We start from the raw sequence: 15,279 nt of genomic DNA, 5'->3' as shown, positions 1-15,279 counted from the left end.
TAGGAACGCTGGGAACGTCGCAATATGGTCGGCCAAGGACGACGCTGGGCGCTAGTTTTTACAGCAAAACTCCACCGGCGCGCCGCCGGCCGGAAGGTGAAACATTATTTTTTAATTAAAACTCGCGCGAGGCCAACGAGCGAGGCTGGTGGAACGGGTGCTTGATTTTTATCTAACCCAGGGTTCGATGGTGTGCGGGATGGGAGTGGGCTCGCGATTTGGTGGAATAAACTTGCTGCAACCAGGACGAGAGCGCTAGAACGAAAGGCTAGGATTCATGAGGCTTCTACGAAGTTCCGGTTTGCGATGGTGTTGTGTTTCTTTCGCGTACGTAGCGATTGAAGCGCTACCGTATGTGTGCGAGTAGTGTTACGTTTTAATGACTTTGATCAACAACTCTATTTTGAACTCTTTTATAAACCGTTTTCCAACTTTTATTTTCCACTTTGAGCTGCATTTTTGAGCATGCTTTATTGTTTTTATACTTTCTCAATAATGTGCGCATCAATTAAGATTCTTTGTGCTTAATTCCTTGATTATTTCTCTCCTTTTTTCAAACTGGTTGCTCTATTGTTTTACATTTAATTTGATTTTCACTGAATATACAAACTAAAGAAACTTTTTGTTAATATAACGTTTTTGATTGCATAAAAACTACAATGACAAATTAGAATCAACTTGTAATTTTCATGAACATTATAAATGATTTTTGATGATGTTTGTATTTTTTTAACGTAAAAGTAAAATCATTCAGATTATTTCATGTAACTTACCCACCATATTCTCGTCGTCAATCATCTGCGTTTGTTTCATTTAACTGCGCGATGGAGTTCTTCGCCATTTACACTGAAATAAAACGCTACCGTCCTTTCCAAGGCTGCTACTTTGTCTACTTTTCCGACGTTCAAAGTTCACCAGAACCTGAATCGCAAACACTCACCAATTGCGTGCAGGTGCGTATTGAAATCAATTACCCGCGGCACCGTTCCGGCAACAGCAACACTCGAGGCAGATTTTACTTTTTCCCAAGAAACGACACAAGCAGGAGCTTTTTAGAAGGAAATTCATTTCCACGCGAGCGAACAATTCGGATGATCCAAGGGACGGAATGAACACCAGGCGGGCAGGTTATTGTTTATGGATTTTATTGTGTGTCTGGATCGGTGCAGCCTTTCCATCCTTTCACCCTTCCGCTTTCCCTCATCACCCCCTCCCTCCCCCCCACCCAACCCACGCACGCTTCCTACGCCCGGGGCTAGTCTAACGGCCCAATTTAAATGTCCTAATTGTCCACAACCACATCAGGGAGCTTGCTTTTCCGGAGCTCGAATCGACGGTAGTCGAGAGGATTAAAATCCCTCTCCCTTCTTTCACCCATCTCCTTCCACTTCCGCTTGCCCACAAACACCACCCACCTGACCACGCACGAAATATCGGATACGGATTTAATTTTCACCAACGCAGCCATTTCTCGGAGCCCAATTTGGGATGGGGTTTTTCTTTTCATTTTTCCTCCTGCGATGTTTTACACCACCGAATCCCCGCAAAACCCCGACTCGACACCTCTCTCCCTTTCTTCTTCTCACTTGCTGTATCCTTCCTCATCCCCTTTCCCATAAGTTCAAACACAACATCTGAATAAATACAATTTTATTTGCTAAGTTTTGCTCTGGACGCCTTCCTTCCAGAATCTCTCACTCGCCTCGCACATTCCCCGTCACCGCAGACATTTTGATGCCCATTTTCGTTCAGCGCTCGCATCACCCCTACCCTCCGGGCTCGATTTCCACACGGTTGGGAATGGGCTCGCGCCAAAAGTTTCCCTGCAACCAAGCCCACCCCGGGGCCTGGTTCGCCTTCACCGTGTGGCGCTTTTCGGTAATTGAGTGTTGAATTTGGGATTACAGCAATACCGCGGCTTCGTATCTCTGTTTCTCTCCCTCTCTCTCTCTTTTTCTCTTTCTCACACCATTTTCACACCCCAACCGAACCGGTTAGGGCTTGCATTCTTGATTAGCTGGGTTTTGATTCCACCCCGAATCCAGGCGTCGCTGACGCTCTCTTCGACCTACTCGGCGCTATTTGGTTTGATTTTCGATGAGAGATACTTGTCGGTGAGCTCGTCCCGCTGGGTATGCTCGGTATGTAGGAAATCCGAATCCTTCTGGCTCAGTCTCTACCACTACGAAGCTCCACAATCGCACCGGAACATCACACACCCGAAATTCGAGCCCAAGTCCATCTCACGTACATCTTTGGAAGGGTTTCTGTTACTTGTTCGTTTTGTTTTCTTCTTCTTCTTCTTCTTCTTTTTTTTGGTTTTGGTATGGAGTGCTTTTCTTTGCAAAACTAAACCGATATTCTATCCGCGTAACATGTGAGTCGGCTCTGCGCTCTTCTCGTCCTTTCACCCACGCCCGACGCACCTTTTCCGCTTACGGTTACGAATTACATTAGCAGTAACATTACATTTCATTGTTAGTTGGTTTGGGTTGGTTTGTGTGGGTGTGTTCTTCTGGTTTCCATTTTGTTTCTGGTTCACTTACATACCTACTTAGTTTGCTTATCCTGCTTATCTACTAGATCGCACCACGTGCACGCACTAGCTCCACGTTCGCGTCAGGACAATCTATACACAAACCTGGTGCGCACGTGTCCTTCACTTTAAATGTGTTTCCATTTGTTTTGTTTTTTCTTTTTTTCATTGGTTTTATGTATCTATGTATATATGTATATATGTATATTTACTTATACATTGTAACGCTCCCTTTCCGGCGCCCCGATACGGAGCGGGGCAACCACCAGCGGGGTAAGGCTAAAACTGCCGTATCAGCGAACTACAAACGATTCGTAAAAAGGGTCTCAACATTAACTAAACAGCAAAGATCTTTCGTTACGAAACTTAAGCTTACAAAACAGTCGCATTTTGCGTACGCTACAGACGTGCCGGTTTCGCTACTGTACAGCCATCGCGTGGGGTGGTTGAAAGCGCCAGCGAACTGAGCAAATTGAGCTGGTTTTTCCTGCGTTTCCCCCCCCCCCCCCCCCACTCGGTTTGGGTTTCACGTGGGCAGAAGAGATGGGTTTTAATCACGCTTCCTTGTTTTAGTATCATTTTATACAAGTGTTTATTTAGTTAATTCTCGTTCAATTTGCTTCTCCCACTTCACGGCCACGGTTCGTTTGATTTTGTGGATGATATTTTAACGGTAAGAATTCTAAAAAACGACAATTCTTTTCCCCCTCTTGCCTATCCCTATTTTCCCAAACTTTACCCTAACGTGCGCTGTGGGGCGGAGTTTGGATGCGCTACCCTTGGTGCGCCCACCCGACAACGTGCGGATTCTTAGCTTTCTTTTTAGCGTAATTTAATTTGTTTTAAACATAACCAACCCTAACGGAACTAGCTAGCACCCAATCGCGTCGAACTCGACGATAAAAATCCTGCAATATCGCGGCAACTTTTCGCTAACAAATATTTATTTACTTTTCGTTTTCTTTCACTTCAGCCCTTGCTGTGCTTTTTTTGATTTATAAAAAAAGGAGCCAATTCTCGTAACGTAACAAACGCGCTATCGTAACTCAACGGTTGCGGAGGCTCTCGCTGCGGGTACGCTGAAGGAAGCCGGAACGAAGCGAATGGTCAACGGGGATTAATTTTTCTTCCTGCTGGTTTCGTAAACCACGAAGAAGCCGTGAATTTTCTTCCACTTTGCTGGGGGAGGTTTTGACAGCGCGGTTGACAAAACAAATTTCATCCAACCACTCGAGGCGCACGAAATCGATCGCAAGAATCAGTCCAGGATGCGGCCAACCGACGAGAGGCCTGCCGAAGTTAATTATGAATTATGAAATCGGGAACTCCGCCACAAACACGTGGACCGGGCGGACGGAAATTTGTATCCGGTGGGCATCAATGCTGCATGAAGCGTGGTTGAAGATCCCCCCGAAGAAGAAAACGAACGGTTGGCTTCCGGTTGAGGGGCAACTTTCCCATCATTAAATTCATCCGCTTCCTGTCCCATTTCGACACTCTCCCCGTGCCAGACCGTGAGTCTTCTGAGCGCTAGCTTCCTGAAGGAGGCCAACAAGCGCTTCCAGGATGGTTTATTGAGTGTGTGCTTTTTTTCTCTGTTTTTCTCCTTCAATTTTTCTCTCCATTTTCTCAAGACCGAGCAACAGCACCGTGGAATCGATGGTGCGCTTGTTTTCGTTCCAACCGTCTGCATCGTTGCTACAGATGGCCAGAAGTCGCTTCCGCAGCAGTAGAATGGTCTCTCCTTCGCTTAATGAACACCCACAGGCCGTACGATCGGTAGCACGCTACCGGTAGAAGGGACAATGGTTTGGAACAAATCTAGGATTAGATCCACTCGATGGCTCTTGGGAGGGAAAATCGAGCAACAACAACAAAAAAAAAAATACACACACAAAACTCCGTCCTTACCGCAAGTCCACTAATGGCATTCCTTAAGGACGCCGGCATCGCGGAACATCGCGCTTCACCGGCGTTGACTTCCATTGTCCGTGCGATAGCACAAGAGTCCGAACAGGACGACCACCGGGACAGAACACACAACAACGGTTTCCACCAGGCAGCTGGGGTAACAAGCGCTCGAGCGCATATGCCGCATAAATAAAATAAATAATCGCCCGTCCGGTTGAATGCTTCGGGCCGAGAAAGGCGTGCCGCGACGCGATTTCGGTTGCCCTTCCGGTGCTGCGAGCCACGGACGAAAGAAGCTCGAGAGAAGCCTCGAACAGAAGCGTGCGTCTTCAATCGTGGCCACGAAATGAAACCCGTCCTCGTTCTGATTTGAACCGGAACAACAACAAAAAAACTCCACGCTTCCAAAGAATGGTCGCATTAAATGCGAGCGGAAGCGAAACAGGGCGATGCAGGAGAGAAAATAAACTCCGGCGAACACGGAAACACATCGGAAAAACCACCGCTCCGGGTGAAACCGTATTTGCTTAATCTTCATCGCGCGCTCGTCCCGTAATCCTTTTGTCAATCAACGTTCGATTTCGCGCGCAAGGAAACAGAAAAGGGACGAAGGACATGAACCAGCATTCGCCTCAAACCATCGATACACCATCCGAGGGAGTTTGTCGTCGGGCTTCATCCTCCATTCCTGTGGTCTGCTTTCATTTTCTGTGTGTTTCTCGCTCTTCCAAGCTGAAACCGGAACACGAGTAAAGCCCTTTCCGATCACAACACTTGGACACGCGAATCAACCATGGTTCGGCATTGTCGCGCACGTCCTGGTCGCTTTCGTCCTGCTCAATAAAAGGGAAGCTGCTTTCATCAATTTCTTCCACCTCCTCACGGTCATGGCCACTTCTGCACCACCCAGTCGCCATTGTTCGGGTTTCCGCGCTTGGATTCAACTGCAGACGAGTTGCAACGTCCTTACACAGCGTGGAAAGTTTTCCATCATGTCCTCTACAAAATATTTACAAACGAGTGTTGGCCTTGTTTCAACATGCCACCCTTACACTCATTTCGTGGGGAATGGAAGAGGGGGGGGGGAGGGGAGGCTTGGAAAGGACGAAGGACACGAATGTCCTGTTAGTAGAACGTCAACAGCTCCACCCATTCGCTAGTTGCAGCGCGACTCGCGTGGAGAAACGCAGAATCATCGCCCGAACCATGGAGTAAATTTGAAAGCGAAATGACACTAATGACAGCTGGAAGCTGGTGCGTCATCGCGTAGTATACTACCTCCCCAGTGCCAGCTTTCCACCCGTTCCCGGTGAGCAAACATTTCTGGTTAAAGCCACCCGCTCAGTGACGCCTTCCTGGAAGGCTTAAATTAACCAACGGTGCAAATATTTCCCCAGACCTCAGAGTTTACCAGCTGTCGGGGGAAGTAACTTCACTCAGAATTCCCGCACCTTGCGGCATGGTGGGAGAGGCTTGAAGGCATTCGCAGCGGCACGAGATGATGACCGTTGCGAGACGGGCTGCGAAACGCGACGTGCGGCATGAGCGGACAGGAACACGGAACACTTTGGGACGAGCGATTCGGTACAATAATTGCCCCCAGAGTGATTCACGCGAGACGTTTGGGTATAAGGCCGAATTGAGCTCTTGTTCGATGTCATTCACGTTGTCATGTCACCTTAACATCGTTCTACTACGGCTGGTTGCGCCAGCTCATCCTGGGAAGCGGAAAATCGTACTCCTGCAAACGTGCCGTTTACATCCCGTGGTTCACTTCTTCACCGTGTTTTTCGATGCGTAGCTTCCTCGTTTGGAAACAATTCACGAATATTTCGTTCTGTAGGCTATTCTTTTTAAATATTCTACCCCTCCCAACCGGAAAATGATCTATCTTCGAACGCGCCCAGCAGATCCCCGGCGCCCATTGGGAATATCTCTCCTTTTCGAGGGCTTGCTCATTGTTCATTTTGATTAGCGTTACTCCCCTGTGGATGGTTTCCGGTTTTTTTGATATTTCGTTTTCTTTTGATTTTTCGTCATCTTCCTACTCCCAGCTCGGCGGCTTTCTACCACTTCGTTCTACTTTCTGGCCATTTTCCACGCCATTCCGCCATTTTTCACGAGCTCGTAGCTTCACTTTTGATTAGTTCTAGAATTTGTTTTTCGAGCCGGGCATTTTTTGATTCATCGTTTAGAAAAACCCTCTCCCCGCGGCCGCTACTCCACCGGGACCGGATCCCACCCGCTCCCCGGCTGTAATTGACCCCCTCCAACCATCCCTCCCACACCAACCCGCCGCATGTTTCAACTGTCGGTGAGGAAAAGCTTCTTATGCTCGTCCGGGCCACCACCACCGCCTCCATTCATCGTTGTCGTCGTACCAAGGATGGCTCCCGAAATGAACGACGGATGTCCATCCAACAAGGCCACCCCACCTCCTGCCCCTCCGCCACCACCACCGGCCACCCCATCCCGGCCATGCTCGTCATTCGGGATCGAGAAGTGCCGGTACGAGATGAACTCGGGCTGGTGTGGTTGCTGCTGACGTTTAGCCGCCTCGAGCCGTTGCTTCTTGATCTTGAGCCAGCCCAACACAGAGATCAACACGATGAAGACAACGATCCCGAGGCAACAACCCACGATCAACCCGAGCCGACGCGTTAGGATCGAATGGATGATGCTGCGTCCGGACATTCCGTCAGCTTCTGCTAGTGGGTTTGGTCCGATTGAGTCGAGGGTGCGCACCTCAGTACAGCGAGATGTCGGTGTGTCCATCATCAGGGAAAGCAGCGTGTTCGAAAGGGATGCGTCCAAGTCACCATTCGCGTAGCCACTGTGTACGGCCGAGCCGCTGTTCAGGATCTGGTTCTGCAGCTGATTAGACTGGTTCAGCAAGCTGTTGATGTCGCTATGGTAGGTCAGCCAACTGCCGAGTCCGAGCACGCAGATTAGGTAGCGCGTATTCGACGACAACCAATTCAGCTTTGCTGAGTTCGACGAGCGGTTCATTGTTTTGCCGCGAATCTGCAGTATATGGAATGAAAAGTAAAGTGCACAAACAGAGAAAATTGAGCAATGAAAGAGCAAGATCTTGTAACTGCCAAGGTCAAGTTATCGAACAGAAAGATACGAAAGTGATAGTAATATTTGAAATGCATTAACCATTTGGAAAAGGAAACATAATTCTAGAGATCCAAAAAACCACGAAAAAAAACACATGATAAAACACTACCCAAACTATGGTCCTAGGGTGATGCTTGGAATGTGAGTTGTCGGTACAATGAGTCTTTACGAATTGAACCATCTATTAAAGAAAGAAAAATGTATCCAATTCATATGTCTCCCACCCTGAGCCACCAGGCCAATGGAGACAAATGACGCCATTCCTGGAAATCGTTCCCCATTCGCGTTCCAACGTGAATCCCAATCCCCACCAGAGGGCGCTGTGTCACTTACGTCCTCCACCGCGTCCAGCGAATGGTAGATGATGTGGTAACCATGAAGGCCGGAGTGTTCCCGGCTCTGCCACGAAACCAGCACCGAGTACGGTTGGATGTCCTGGATGGCGATCTTGAGGATGAGCGGTACGTCACAGAACTCCTGCGGTTCCATCGTCAGCAGCAGCTTGCCTTGCGCCTCAGCCGGTTGCTCACACCGCACGTTGTCGTAGCCACGGGCCCACTTCCGGTGGTCGCTCAGCCATTCCCATAGCTCCTGCGTATCGCACGAGCAGACGAGCGGGTTGTCTGTCGAAGGAGAAAGAGAAAAGAAAGTGAGGTTAAGGCGCAGACATCTTGAAGAAACTTCCACCCTAGCTTTCACGAGTTTCACGAACTTCCCGCGTGTCCCGAGCTGTCGAAGAGCTGCCAGCCAAATGAAAACTTTTGCCCACACGGGCCCACGCTGGCGATGAAGAAAAAGCAAGAAATGCAGCGACGGCATCCTGGTATCCTTTCAGCATGGCCATCATTTCCACTAATGAACGGCTCATAACCGTAATCGTTAGCGGAAATCGAAAAATCAAAATGTCCGTCGGTATTAGCGTCAGCTGGCCAATCGAAATCCTTCGACGAACGTCCAATCAACTGCCGAGGCACGTAAATCCGAGCCCCAGGAGCTGAAAACCCCAAGGACGAGCGAGCAAAATGCCATGGCAATAAGGTGGACAATAAATATTTATGATAAGCCATCAATTCATTTATTTTACTTTACTCTATCTCACTGCCGGTGCTACATTCCGAACGGAAGTAAGAACGGATGTAATGCCACGTGCCAAAGCGGCTGGTTAAACACCCCCTTAGGGTGACCCACTCCAGGGTTGAAAGAAGGGCGAAAACTATTTCGGCGATTTCTTTGCGGTCACCACGGCATACAACAGGTCGCAGAGGCATCGTCCGAAATGCTTTGGCGAAGGCGGAAGCCACACCGGGAATAGGTGATAGGAAAACTTTTGCTCTGACCAGGCAAAAGCACCAGTAGGGCGATTGTCCACCGACTTGTTGAGCTACGGGCTCGATTGGGGTGTGTAAAAATCATCTGCTCCCTAGGGAACCGAGCGAGAGTTCCAATGGGGCAATAAAATCGATTAAGAGGTCTACCTCTGCGGTCTGGTGAAGACGAAAAACGGCTCGTGGAAGGATGGAAGTTTGTCAAGCGCGATCGAGAATGGCATAGCTTGGCCGTTCGTTTTGAAGGTAGGCAAAGATGAGCAATCACCTTGCTGGGAAATTACGCTAGGGAAATGGAACTCTGGTATGAAACTTGTACTGGAACATACAATCACTTGGAGGACTCTTGAAACAAATTGAGCAACAAATAAATCTGAAACCTGTTTCATAAAGATCTATGAAATTTAGAGTTGATGTCAGTATCAGAAAATGACAATTCTCTTTGAAACTTTTCGATATTTCTTTCATAACTCAAAATAGTTTATACCCTCAAAAACCTGTTCTATATCCTCTCAAGAGTTTCGCTTTTGACAGTGCTCCCAAGAAGATACCTAAACCAGCAGCCCTTGTACTTACCCTCGAGTCTCAGCTGCTGAAGATGCGTCTCCAGTGGCTTTAGCGCTCTCAGCGGTGCATATTCAAAGTAGTTCTTGCGCAGATCAAGCGTTGTAAGTGCGCGCAACGTCCGGAAGGCATCTGATGCGACTGCTACCAGCCGGTTTCCGTTAAGATACAGCTCCTGCAAGGCGCCAAGGTGCCGCAGCGCATTCTTGTGGATTCGTTCGAGCTGGTTCGCGGATGCGTCCAGCACGCGTAGCTTCTGCAAGTCTTGTGCGAACTCATCTAGCTCACGGATGCTGTTTGTCGACAGGTTGAGCGTCTCAAGCAAACGCAGCCCCTGAAGTCGCTCCTTCGGCAGCAACTCCAGCTCATTGACGCTCAGGTCGAGTAGCTGCAAGTTGGCAAGTGCTACAAACGCGCCTGGTGAGATCCGGTTGATGCGGTTGTGCGAGAGATGCAGCCGTTGGACGGCCGGGTACAATTCAAAGTCTTTGCTGGTCACGATTGACAGGTTTGTACGGCAGATGACGAGCTCTCGCAGGTGGGGAAAACGTTGCTGGTCGGCATCAGCTGAGATGCGTTGTAGTGGGTTTCCAGTGAGGTTCAGCCAAGCTAAGCGAGCGAGTGACGCCTCTGATAATGCGAGGTTCGGGATGCGTCCAAATCGGTTCAGTGCAAGGTCGACTCGCTGCAAGCTAACTGAGTGCTTGAAGAAATTCTCTGGTAGTGCCAGTAGCAGGTTGCCACTCAGGTCGAGTGTATCCAGGTGTGGCAGTGTACCAGCTGTAAATCCACCCACAGTCGTGATGCTGTTAGCGTGCAGATCTAACGTACGCAGGTTAGGAAGCCCCGAAAGCTTGTAGAAGTCGATTACCGTGAGTTGGTTCCGCGAAAGAGCCAACACCTCCAGTGTGGACACGTTTAGAAGTGCTAGGTGAGGAAAATCCACCAGTCGGTTACCATGAAGACGAAGTTCTTTGAATACATGCAGTCCAGCAAATGCACCACGACGCAGCGCTCGCAGTTCGTTATCGCTAAGATCGAGTCGGGCGAGATTGACATTTCGCTGCAAAAGTCCAGCTGGTAGATCACTGATGGCGCACCGTGCTAGCTCAAGTACTTGCAGTGAGGCAAGCCGCTCCAGTAGACCTTCTCGTACTGCTGACAGGTTGTTGGCGCTTAGCCTCAGTGTCCGAACAGGACTGGCATCGAGCTGACGCAGTTCACTCGCTGGCAGTTCGTTCTCTTCCAACGTCAACTCAGCCAAGTTGGCAAGTCCTCGGAACGCACCCGGTTCGATGCGAGTGAGGTTGCAACCTCGCAAGTTAACGTTCGTGACTGGCAGTCCCGGCTGTAGTGCATCAGCTCCAAGCACCTGCAAATTATTGTGGCTAAGATCAAGCGTGCGAAGAGCACGCAGAGCACCGAACACGTTGGCTCTCAAAGCTCCAAGCAGGTTATACGCAAGGTACAACTCCTCCAGTCCTGCAAGTCCACGGAACAGGTCCGGCTGAAGATCGCTGAGCCGATTCCGCGAGAGATCCAGCATCTCGAGGCGCCCAAGCGCGTCGAACGTTCCAGGTTCGAGGGCCAGTAGCGAGTTGTTGCGCAGGTGTAGCTTCTCCAGGTGCACCGTCTCAGAGAAGAGGGCTCGATCCAGCGAACGTAGTTGGTTGTGCTCAAGCCACACCATCTGCACACTCGTCTGACCACGGAAGGCGTTCGGGTGCAGGTGTTTAAGCGCGTTCCCGCTCAGCTGAATCGAGAGTAACGCTGACTCACTAGGTCCTGAACTCAGCTCGTCAGGTCCATCACCCTTCGTACTGATCACCTTCCCGTGTGTAGTGACGGCCATGAGTGGTGAATGAGCTGGTGAATGAGGACCACCAGCAAACACCGCGTCCAGCTCATCCAGCTCATTATCCTGCAGATTTACGTACTGCAATTGTGAACAACCTCGAAGTGCTCCTCGTTCGATCACCCGTAGTTCGTTGTCTTGAAGGTGTAGCTCCATCAGGTCAGCGGCTGGTGCGAACAGTGCTGCATGAATTTGCCGCAAACGGTTGCCATTGAGACGTAAGTCCTGTAACTTCGCCTGTCGTGCGAATAGTCGCTCATCCAGCTCAACCAGTGCGTTCGCGTCCAGAGCGAGCGAAGTCAACTCAGGCGTTGCTTCGAAGAAACGCGTCGGTATCTTCTCGAGTAGATTATGGCTAAGGTACAGCTGCTCAAGCCCGTTTAGTGAAGCAAGTGCATCACCATCTAACCTCTGGAGCGCATTGTGCTCTAGGTACAGCACCTTAACACCGGTGGAGTTCGCGAAACAGTCGTCCGTCAACTCCAGCAAGTTGTTCTCGCTCAAGAACACCTCACGCAATACCGGAAGGTTTGCAAACACCCCACTCACGTAGTGTACATGATTCCGACTCAGGTCTACCGTGTGCAGACGTCGATTTGCGGCAAACAACGCTGGATCGAGATAAACAATCCGATTGTGACTCAGATCCAACGACTGCAGCTCGTGCAGGGACACAAACGCGTCTCGGTGCAGTGTTTCGAGGAAGTTGTTGTACAGAGAGAGCGTTTTTAGGTGCGGAAACGCCCCAAAGATGTCTGCATACAGTTCGACGAAATTATTGAGGCTCAAGTCAAGGAACGACAGTGATCCAAAACGAGTGTAGGTATCGTCTGGTTCGAGCGAGGCGATTTCATTCATCGACAACCGCACCAGCCGTAGGTTATCGAGTCGACGTAGTGCCAGTGTCGGGAACTGACGCAACCGATTCTCGGACAGGTCTAGCTCAGCAAGTGACTCTTCCAGACCAGCAAGAGCATGCGTTGGAACCCGCTCGATCTGGTTACTTTTCAGATTCAGCTTCACCAGGTGTAGGCCGTGAAACGCGTACTCCTCGAGCGCTCCGATCTCGTTCGAGTCGAGATCTAACACCATCAGCTTCTTCAATCCCATGAGCGCCTTTGAAGGCACCTGCGTTACAGAAAAAGTCACAACGAAACAATGAATATCTCCCATCACTCGGAGCAACCCTCGTCAACCTACCTGTGTGAGCTTCCCGTTGATGATGCTCAAGCTCTCGAGATGAGCACGTAGCGGTAACAGACTGTTCTGCTTGAGCTGCTGCAAACTCGAGTGGGAGAATTGCAGATGCCGAATACTAACATTGGCGCCAACAACGGACTCTGCACTTGGAACGCTTCCCGACAACGTGGCTCCCTGAAACAGGTCAACAGTGAGCGACTTCACCGTCCGATCGAAGTCATACACCGACAGCGACTGGATAGGCGACGAGATAACCTGCAGCGTCGAACGAAGGGCAGCGAACGTGATTCCAGGGCACTCCAGAAAAATGCCTACGAGGAAAAGCGACAAGGACGCATTAATGGAAGCTCCCGTTCAAATCTCGGGGTACGAAAAACACTGGAAAGCCTCTAATTGCATACACGCACGAATTCGAATCCCTTCCATTGGCGGCTGGAGGAATACCCAAAATTACCTTCTACCACGGGTGGGCTGTGGTTACGAGCAACCGAGCCATTTTATCGTGAACGAACGCATTTTCCGGCCACAGCTGGCGATTATGGCGAATATTACCCATCGGATACGCGTGGCGGCTCATCCAACGCTGGTGTGTATGCAACCGGCAAACGCACAGCTAGCGTACCACTCGAAGAGTCATAAAAAATAAATAACCCAGGCTCAGACCCGTGGAACCTGACTACGCATGAGATACACACACACACACACTGCGCTCTTCTCTTCTTCAACATCATGCATATCCGTTTCCTCATTCCCATTCGGACCTTAGACTGTACGTTGTCCGAACTCGGGATGAAATTATTACGTGACGGTTCATGGCTGGAACGGGTCGAAGCAGAAGGAAGAATGCCTCGACCTGGGATTAGCAAACGTTTCTGTGCCACGAGAGAAAGAGAGAGAGATAGAAAGGTTGCAGGATACATCGGATATGCCTGGGTATGGCCTTTCGAACTGGCAAACGTCTTGAAAGCCGCCCCTTGGAGGCTTGATAACGAGACCGAAGCGCAAGATTTCAGCAATGTTGCTTGTTCAACATTTAGATGCTCATCCCTATCCCAGCCCACCCGTTCTCGGAATCAGTCAAGGATGAACTATGACGTACACGACCTCATGTTCGGTCCCAGCAGCAGAGTGCACGAAACCGGCTGGTAGGACGAAAGCGAAGAGTAGAAGCGAAAGAAGAAAAAATCCCCAGCAAACCAGGCCGTAGGACACGGTACAACATCGACATCACACACCCATTACCGGTTCGTCGGGTGCTCATAATCTCGGTGCTGCGTGCGTTGGACTGATCACTGCCGCAGGGTGCACGTAAGGGTGCCTGTTGAGGCGCCGGGATTTTCCGGTCAACATACATCCGGTGCTTTGTGTTGCTTTTTGAAAATTGAAACAAGCAACGAACGAATAATCCTGGAATTGTTATGTTTCCGTGCCACCGCAGACGCCCGGATTGAGCCTCAACCCTGTCTGGGGTTTGCTGGGGGGAGCTTAAGCTGCCGTTGGCGAGGAGTAATTTGCTCGCGTCAGTGTTCATCTTGTACGTTGCACTCTCTTTGCTCTGGTGTTTCGGATCGTGCTTGTTGAGGGGCAGCATTTTGTTGCGATGATGAAGGCTTGAAAAGCGGGAAAGGGAACTGTTTGCGCTCACACAAATCGAAGAGGTCCTTTAAGATGACTCGCCACCATTTTCCGAGCCGATGGCTGACGTGGCAGCTGGAGGAGCACTTTTTCGCTTGTCACAAAGCAACATATCAACCAGACAAACACGAGAGATGCGTTCAATCGACTTGGCATGTCGATGCTTTGGTCCTTTACCTATTCATACAGCCAGTGGAGAGTTTCTGCGGATTCTTCAGAAGATACTGCACCCTTAACTCCTACTTAAACATTCAAACATTGAAACAAGCTGCTTAATGGTGATGATTTAGTAGAAAAGCTCTGAAAAGGAGGCTCTCATGATCTTTCGCTTCGTGCGTGTGCCAACATTAAGAGGAATAATTGCATCCAACGAAATGAAAAACCAACAAAATGAACAGCTCACTTACCATCCTCGAACTTGTAGCACGGGCAGGCGGAATTTTCCGCAAAGCTAGGACACTCGATATCGTTGACAGCGTACAGCGAGGCAGGACCATTCTGTTGCCGACCTTTTGACGACGAATCAGAAGCACCACCTCGGAACCGAGTTGTGCCTCCACCGGAGCTGCGCAACTGCAACTCCTCCATCTGACCGAGGCTGACAAGCTGTACGAGCAGCACGCACACCACCAACAGCCACCCACGGGCCCCAGCTCCATTGGTCCCACGTTGCATCACTCACACGCTCAAGCACGTGTTTCCACGACCGCTGCTCTGCTCAACGCCGCAATGCGCGCGTAACTGATCCGGGGAGCTTCGGCGGATGGGCCTGTGATGGCCGGGCATTCCGGGCAAGCGAGCAGGGAGTAGGGTGGGGATCCCAAGCGCGTTAGTCGTTGGTACCGGAAGGGCACGAACTTCGCGAAAGGGGCGAGAACTGATCACACGCACGCACTCCCTTTCTGACAGCTCACGTGACGCTCAGTCGAAGCACGACTTAATTGAAGCGAACAGCTCCGCAATGGCACCCATCAACGCAACACCTGCAAAAGAAAATGGAAGAGAAAAGGTTAGAAGATAAACTTTACCGTGAGTTGCAAAGTCCAAACGAACAACTTTCAAACTTGCTCATCCATAAAATAAGACATCATCAGAACATTTAAACGAGGCTTCTATCTTGTGCTCTTCAT

The 15,279-nt window shown here is 49.9% G+C and overlaps 1 protein-coding gene across 1 annotated transcript; it reads right to left on the bottom strand.

Annotated features, from left to right (window-relative positions):
• Positions 1-6,751: 6,751 nt before the first annotated feature.
• On the bottom strand, positions 6,752-14,824 carry LOC128728468 (protein artichoke). The gene is made up of 5 exons (XM_053822094.1): positions 14,557-14,824; positions 12,515-12,825; positions 9,472-12,442; positions 7,904-8,193; positions 6,752-7,471 (listed from the first exon to the last, which is right to left on the bottom strand). Exons 1-5 carry the CDS (start codon positions 14,822-14,824, stop codon positions 6,752-6,754), a joined length of 4,560 nt encoding a protein of 1,519 aa, XP_053678069.1.
• Positions 14,825-15,279: the final 455 nt, after the last annotated feature.

This window comes from Anopheles nili, chromosome X, assembly GCF_943737925.1.
Source record: "Anopheles nili chromosome X, idAnoNiliSN_F5_01, whole genome shotgun sequence".
NCBI classification, from domain to species: Eukaryota; Metazoa; Arthropoda; class Insecta; order Diptera; family Culicidae; genus Anopheles; species Anopheles nili.
Note: the sequence above shows the minus strand (reverse complement) of the source record. Positions and strands in the feature narration are given on the sequence as shown.